Raw genomic sequence first — 7,794 nt, forward strand, 5'->3', positions numbered from 1 at the left:
ACATTTAGAACAGTTCTTAGCATGCGCGCGGTGTAACAGCCATCCAGACCCTTTGCAAGTTTAGGGGTGATGGTCCATGCTTCGCATCCGTAAAGCAGCACCGACTCCACTGTTGCAGCAAAAATTCGAAGTTTGAAACTCCTGGTAAGAGTTGACCTCCAGATTTTCTTTAGTTTACTGCGCGCCCTCCATCCATGCTGCTGCTTTACGTAACTTTATATCCCTCATCCAAGCGTCTAGGTATTTGAAGTCATCTACCTCTCATCTAGTAAATAGTTCTACACCCTCATTTGTTGTGATGCTTTGTCTCCTGTTATTGTAGGACATCATACTTTGTTTTACTTCCATTCATCTTCAGGCCCACTTTAGCAGCTGAAGTCTCAACTCTATGAAGCAGTTCTTGTGCTTGGTGTATTTCCTCAGACAACAGTGCAATGTCGTCAGCAACATCAATTCTGTCTCGCCATCTGGTGATATTACTTTGGCTTTTGTGTTTTGGTACATTTTGCCAATAGCTTCAAGAATGAGTTCCGGAATACCGTAGGCATATCTTCAACATCTTGTCTCTATGGATGGTGTCGAAAGCTTTCTTGAAGTCGATGAATGTTATTATCGCTGGCAGGTTATGCGCCTTTACCTCTGCAATCAGCTTACGTAGTGCCAGGATGTGTCCAACAGTCGTTCTACCAACTCTAAATCCATTTTGATTTGTTCTCAGATGCTTGTCAATTTCAGGTCTAATCCTATAATTTAAGTATCATTCTGTTGTAGGTTTTGGCTACGATGGAGCTTAAACTGATACCGCGATAGTTGTTTCCGGAACTAAGATCTCCTGTTTTAGGGATAGGAACAATATTGAGTATGGACCATTGATCCGGTTTCTTCCCTTTACACTTACACTTACGGTTTAATGGGAGGTGGATAGGCTAAAGTGCCTTTATAACCCCATATCTCTTCCAATGACTATCAAGTGCATTTTTGAAGGAGTTCACATATCTGCACTTATGACTTGCTGTGGGAGATTGTTCCATCCGTTTACAGTTCTCTGGGAGAAAAAGTCCTGTCTTACGTCTACACTCGAGTGATTTGGTTAATCTTGGCTTGAATATTTTCATACTGTGCCCTCTTGTGTTGCTCTCATCTACAACTTGAAAGAATCTATCCTTGTCTGTATTTTCTAGACCTGTGAGGATTTTGAATGTCTCAATTAAATCTCCACGGATTCTTCTTTAAGTGCAGAACCCTAACACAATGCATAATGTCATCTAGGTTGCATCTCTTCAGCACTTCTGGAGGTATGTTGTCCTCTCCACAGCTCTTTCCCTCAACCAAAGATGCTTTAGCTTCTTGATATTCTTCTTTGTCAAATGGTCCCACTTTAATATCAAGCTCGTCTAAAATTAGTGTTATTTCTTCTTCCTCATCATCAATGTCAGGAGGGCTTCCAAGAAGGCCTTTGAAGTGGTTGTACCAATTGGTCACCCTTTCACTTTGTGTGTTTCCCTTCAACTGACCTGTACTGCATGCCTTTCTACCAGTGATGTCGTTGATCAGTTTCCAACTTTCACCATGTTTGGAGTTGACATGCGATCTTTCAACCTCTTGCAACTTGCCCCCGGGGGGGGCACATCGAAAATTTTTGGTGGGTATGCTCCCCCGGAATTTTGAGGTGGTGGGTCTTTGGGAGCTGACGGCGTACCGGTAAAAGAGGGTCTTTCGGAGCTGCGAACCGGGCTGTGAGCAAGTAAAATGGGGTCTTTTGGAGCTGCGAAAAGTCAAAATCAAGGGTCTTTCATGGCTTTTTGGTTGAAAATCACCTGAAAAAACAAGAAATATGAGGAATGAGCAATTTTTGGGTCTTTTAGAGCTGAAATTATCAAAATCAAGGGTCTTTCGGAGCTTTATTTTGGTCAAATATAGGGGGTCTTTCGGAGCTGCGAAACCCAAAAAGGGGGGTCTTTCGGGGGGAGCATACCCGTATGGTCATTTGTGTTGAGTGCCCCCCCTGGGAACTTGCCATTTAGATCTGCCTCGAGAACTTCGTTGTATGCATCATCAAGGTGTTTCTTCGCCTTCTTGTACTCCTCTCTTTTACAATCAGTAGTGTCCAGTTGATACACCTCATATACGTCTCCATTGTGGTCTCTTGCTTTTACGACTCTTGGATCACGAGAAAAGTTTGCCCTTCGAGATCGCTTCTTTGCAGGGATGATCTTCTCAGCTGCTTCTTTGTTGGCAGCGATAAATCGGCTGTACTTAGCCGTAGCTGTTTCCTCCATGTCTTCAAGGATTTCAAACCTGTTGTGCACTTCTATGGTGTACATCTTTTGGATATTTCTATCAGTGCTCAGGGATTTCCAATCGAACTGGTTCTTCCTTGGTAAAGTCTTGCTCTTTCTGAGGCTTAGTCTTATTCTTGCCGACACTATTCTGTGATCGGAGCCCACACTAGCAAAGGTGTTGTATGCCTCAGCGTTCTGCAGACTGTTCCTCCATTTTCTTCGTATGAGTATATAGTCTAGTTGGTATTTATTCCCTCCTGGGTTTGTAAATGTCCATAATTTTCAGCTTTATTGCGGAACTGTGTGTTCGCAATGATGAGATTCTTCTCTGTTGCTAGTTCCACAAGGTACTTTCCATTTCTGTTAGTGGTGTCATGGTATGTAAATTTAGTGTCTTCCAGTCCAACTCTAGCATTGAAATCACCCATTACTATCAAGAGGTAGTTACGAGCTGGGATGGATTCAATGGCTCTCCTCATACTATCGTAGTGATTTTCTACTATGTCTTCATCAGCTACGTTGGTTGGGCAATATGTAACGATGACAGTTGTTACTGGGTTACCATGGAAGTTTGCAGTAAGAATTCTGTTGTTGTGCAGCTCCCGCATCGTTCTTAGTTGCTGATGTTGTAATCAATGTCCTGCCCAGTATGTTTTCGCATTTAATTGGTTCATCGTGAATAATACGATGCTCTTGTATTCCCAATACGTCCACATTGTACTCAATGAGATTAGAAACTAGCTCCTCTCTACACTGCTGTTCTCTTATTGTCCGTACATTCATGGTGGAGATTGAAATGACTTTCTTGCAATTTACAAGGTTTCTCCTCCTGCAGGCACCTTCATCAGACTTGTCCCTGTGAGGATGCCTGTTGTGATGTGTAGGCCTAACCATGCATCACATATGAATATGCATATATTCGTAGTGCCACATAGGCAAAAGAGGAGAGTTAGGCCCACACACACACAGGATCAACACTCTTATTCTAGCCATGGGCTAGTTAACATCAAGCTGAAGAGAAATAAAATATTAAACATGTTAACACGCTACCAAATCTTATGATTAATGTGTTTTATTTACTTGTATGAATGATATCCGAGATCAACGGGTATCTTCCCATACTTGACATGGTGGCATACGCCGGGATTTACTTTTAACACGCCATGAAAGTTGCTATTTGTTGTGAGGACTATGGACATTAATGGGCATGCTGTTTTGACAAGTTATACTCTATGAAGCTCGGTAAGTCTGTCTAATGATGCATTAGTAGCCACCACACTAGAGTTTTGTTTAGCTTTCTGAGAAAATATTCAATGAGTGAATTGGGCTGCCATATTTGAAGATAGCAAATATGTCGGATGAAGAAAGAGAAAACGAGCGTGTGAGTGAGGGACATGAGGAGAGTGCTGAGCAAGAAATTGTGAGTAAGGTAGACTTGGAACTTAAAAGTGACCATGACCATGATGACAAGGACCATAGACCTCAGGTAAATAACAACGATGAGTCTAACCCCCCTAGTAGTTCAAATGACGACGAAGTTAGTTTTCTTAGGCCTAGACAGCGTCGTACGCTTTCAAGTAAGCGTATGACGGCTGAACAGGCATACCAGATCAAGCTCGAGGAAATTCAATTAGAGAAACTACGTATTGAACAAATGGCTTTGGACAGGGAGAGGGACAGAGAAGAGGCAGCCCAGAGACGTGCCCATGAAGAAAAGATGGCACAGATTCAGGGGTCACCTTTTATGTTTGCGCAAGGCGTGCCCTCTAAGCCTAAGGTTCAAGACGCAAAGGTAAAAGTTCCTACGTTTTCAGAAGGGGATAAAATTGACACGTACCTTGAACAATTTGAGAAAATTGCACGATTGTGCAAATGGGACAAAGAATCCTGGGTTTTGCGGCTCGCTCCAAAACTCACTGGATTGGCCCGTGATGCGTACAACCAGCTGGAGCCTGGGTATGAGGCGAACTACGATCGCCTGAAGGAGGCTCTCCTCCATAAGTATGAGTTAAATGCGGAGGCATACCGCCGAAAATTCCGAAATTCTGAGAAGGGTGAAAACCAATCAGTTAAGGAGTGGCTCTCAAAATTATCATATAATTTTTCAAAGTGGATGGAGCTGACGGGTGTGCCTCTGCAGGCTAAAGAAGCAAAGGCAGTACGTGATCAGATGATCATAGATCAGGCCTATGGGAAACTGCCGCGAGAATTAGTAATTTATCTTAAGGAAAAAGAACCTAAAACTACGGGAGATTTTGGTAAATGGGCGGATGCCTACATTGAAAGAATGGGCGGCAAACGATGGTACTTAGGTGCCATTGCAAAGAAGACAGCATCCTCCAATAAACCTAAATATGTCCCAGACCGAGACACAGACAAGAGAAAAGAAAAAGACAGAGGGTCCAGAAGAGACAAAGATGTAAGCATGATTAAATGCTATGTTTGCCATCAGTTTGGGCATTTTGCCACAAAATGCCCAAACAAGGTACGGGAATTTGTACCGGCAAAAATGGGACAGCATAACACTGCTGCTAAATTCCAACATGTGGACCATAGTATGTTCCTCATGCCTGGACAAATCAATGGCATAGATGTCACAATTTGGCGAGACAGCGGTTGTGATAAAACAATAGTGGACAAGAAATTTGTCAGCCCTGCTGCCTATACAGGGGGTACTACATCCTTACAGCAATTAAAAGGTGAGCTGATTTTGCCCCTAGCCACAATTCAGAGCAATGGTAAGTATGGCGAAGCTCAGTTTACAGTCGCTGTACTTGATTTTGAGGGTCATGAACAGGATGTACTTTTAGGCAATGACATTAAAAGACTTGGTTGGCCCCTGATTGATCTACCTAACATAGAGATGCAAGGTAGCCCTGCCACCCAGTTCTCCAGCTATGGTAACAAGTAAAGATCAAACAATAGCTGAGGAACTAGAGCCAACTAAGCAGGATGCTTTACATAGCCCTGCCAAACCTATTCCTATACCTTCCCTGGTAACAACTAGAGCACAAAAGAAATTGGATGACGCTGAGTTGGCCAATCAGGATGCAACAAATGGGGCTAGGCCTAAATCAAGCATACCTAATTATGGTAATGACCAACCTGGGACCCAAGCTAGATTTTCAGGATGGCTGAACATAGACCCTGAGAAACTAGCACAATTACAGCAAGCTGATCCCAGCTTAGCTGGTATTAAAGACAGATTGGTCTCAGAGAAAAATGTAGCTACTGAAAGTACATGTTATTATATGAAGAAAAATATTATGTACAGAAAATGGACATCTCAGAAAAATGCTTCTGAGTTTCACCAAGTACTAGTTCCCAAACAATGTAGAAAAGATATCATGCAGTTAGGGCATGATGTTCCGATTGCGGGACATATGGGGATCAATAAGACCAGAGAGAGAATTCTGGCTTCCTTTTTCTGGCCTGGTGTTTTCAAAGATATTGCAGATTACTGCAAAACTTGCAATATTTGCCAGAAAACTGCACAGATCAGGCCTACGAACAAAGCACCTCTGCAACCAATGCCGATAATTACAAAACCTTTCAAACGCATTGGTATGGACATTCTTGGTCCATTACAAATGACAACAAGTAAAAAGAGGTATATTTTAGTCATTGTTGACTATGCTACTCGCTTCCCAGTAGCAGTACCACTGTCTAACATACGATCAAGTACCATTGCAGAAGAGTTATCAAATCTCTTTTGTTTTGTAGGAATTCCAGATGAACTGATATCGGATCAGGCATCTGATTTCAAGTCAAAGTTAATAGAACAGGTGTGTGAACTTATGAGTATTACCCACCTTTTCTCAACTCCTTACCATCCAGAGACAAATGGATTAGTTGAGCGATTCAACGGCACGCTCAAGTCAATGTTGAAAACTTTGACTCCTGACCAGTTCAAGACTTGGGATAAATATGTCCCTTATTTCTGCTTTGCATATCGTGAAGTGCCACAGAGTTCGACTGGATTCTCTCCATTCGAACTTCTATATCCCTATCCTGTCCGTGGACCTCTTGAGATTGTCAAACAAGCATGGACAAATCAAGATCCTGACGAGATGGGAATAGTCAAATATGTGGCTGACATGAGGAGCAGACTTGCCGATATGATGTTATCTGTCCATTCCAATATGAATGATGCTCAGGTAAAACAAAAGACTTGGTACGACCAAAAGGCAAGACTTAGGACATTTGAGTCAGGTCAACAAGTACTTGTATTATTACCATCAGAAGCTAGCAAAGTAGCTGCTGAGTGGCAAGGACCGTATGTTGTTACAAAGAAAATTAGCGATCATAACTATGAAATTACCATGGGTAAAAAGAACAAGATCTTACATGTTAACCTTCTAGCTCCATACCATGAGCGTAAAGCAGCATGTTACAAGGTGACAAGCTATGAGGGACCCGATCCAGGACATGAAGAAGATCTTTATAGTTATGAATATGTACTCAATGACTTAGATGATCAACAAGATGATGTAGAAGAAGAAAGTGATACAGAAGTTGGTGTTGTGACGGTATCACAAACACAGAACTGGGAAGATGTTGATGTCTCGAAAGATATCACAGACTCCCAACAGGGTCAAATGACAGAAATACTTCAGAAGTATTCTAAAGTATTTTCTGATGTCCCCGGAAGACAAATTTGATCAAACATGATGTTAAAACTACTAACGAGTTACCCATTAGACAGAAACCATACCGGTTACCTTATGCTAAGAAGGCTGCAGTAAAGGAAGAAATTGATAAGCTGTTAGAAATGGGTATACTTGAACCATCTATGAGTGCCTATGCATCTCCAATTGTAGTTGTGCCGAAGAAGAATGGAGAAGTGAGGGTTTGTGGAGATTTCCGGAAAATTAATGAATTTTCCAGGGTGGACAATTATCCTATGCCCCGGGTTGAAGAAATAACTGATGAAGTTTCACACGGGAAGTATATCTCTACTCTTGATCTCACCCGTGGATATTACCAAGTCCCTTTAACTGAGGAAGGGAAAGAGAAATCAGCGATAGTCACCCCATTTGGCTTATTTCAATACACAGTGATGCCATTTGGTATGGTAAACAGTGGGTCCTCTTTTCAGAGACTCATCGATATGGTTCTTACTGGGTGTGAAGAATTCGCCAGAGGTTATATCGATGATTTGGTCATATTTAGTGACACATGGGAAGATCATGTTAAACATGTTCAAATTGTGCTCGAGAAGTTGTTGAAAGCTGGACTAACAGCAAAACCAGTTAAATGTACTTTGGCAAACTCAAGTGTCTGTTATTTAGGTCATGTGATTGGGAGTGGGAATATCGCACCTGATCCTGACAAGGTGAAGGCTGTGGCTGAATTTCCACGCCCTATCACAAAGAAGGACCTCCGAGCTTTCATTGGTCTGAGCGGATATTATGCTAAATTTATCCCTGACTATGCTAAGTTAGCTCTTCCATTGACAGACCTCATCCGTAAGAAACAGCCAAATATACTGGAATGGACAGAGGAAGCTGAA

The 7,794-nt window shown here is 42.1% G+C and overlaps 1 protein-coding gene across 1 annotated transcript; it reads left to right on the top strand.

The window, feature by feature from the left end:
* Positions 1-3,633: 3,633 nt before the first annotated feature.
* Positions 3,634-6,943, top strand: LOC140152227 (uncharacterized). Its single transcript, XM_072174528.1, has 2 exons — positions 3,634-5,082; positions 5,144-6,943. The coding sequence occupies exons 1-2, from the start codon at positions 3,634-3,636 to the stop codon at positions 6,941-6,943; spliced, it is 3,249 nt and encodes a 1,082-aa protein (XP_072030629.1).
* Positions 6,944-7,794: the final 851 nt, after the last annotated feature.

This window comes from Amphiura filiformis, chromosome 5, assembly GCF_039555335.1.
Source record: "Amphiura filiformis chromosome 5, Afil_fr2py, whole genome shotgun sequence".
Classification (NCBI taxonomy): Eukaryota; Metazoa; Echinodermata; class Ophiuroidea; order Amphilepidida; family Amphiuridae; genus Amphiura; species Amphiura filiformis.

Excerpts from the sequence above, each read along its gene's own strand:
- LOC140152227 (XM_072174528.1), top strand. The coding sequence starts at position 3,634 with ATGTCGGATGAAGAAAGAGAAAACGAGCGTGTGAGTGAGGGACATGAG. Across the intron at positions 5,083-5,143 it reads TTGAGGGTCATGAACAGGAT|AGATGCAAGGTAGCCCTGCC; the intron begins GTACTTTTAGGC and ends TACCTAACATAG.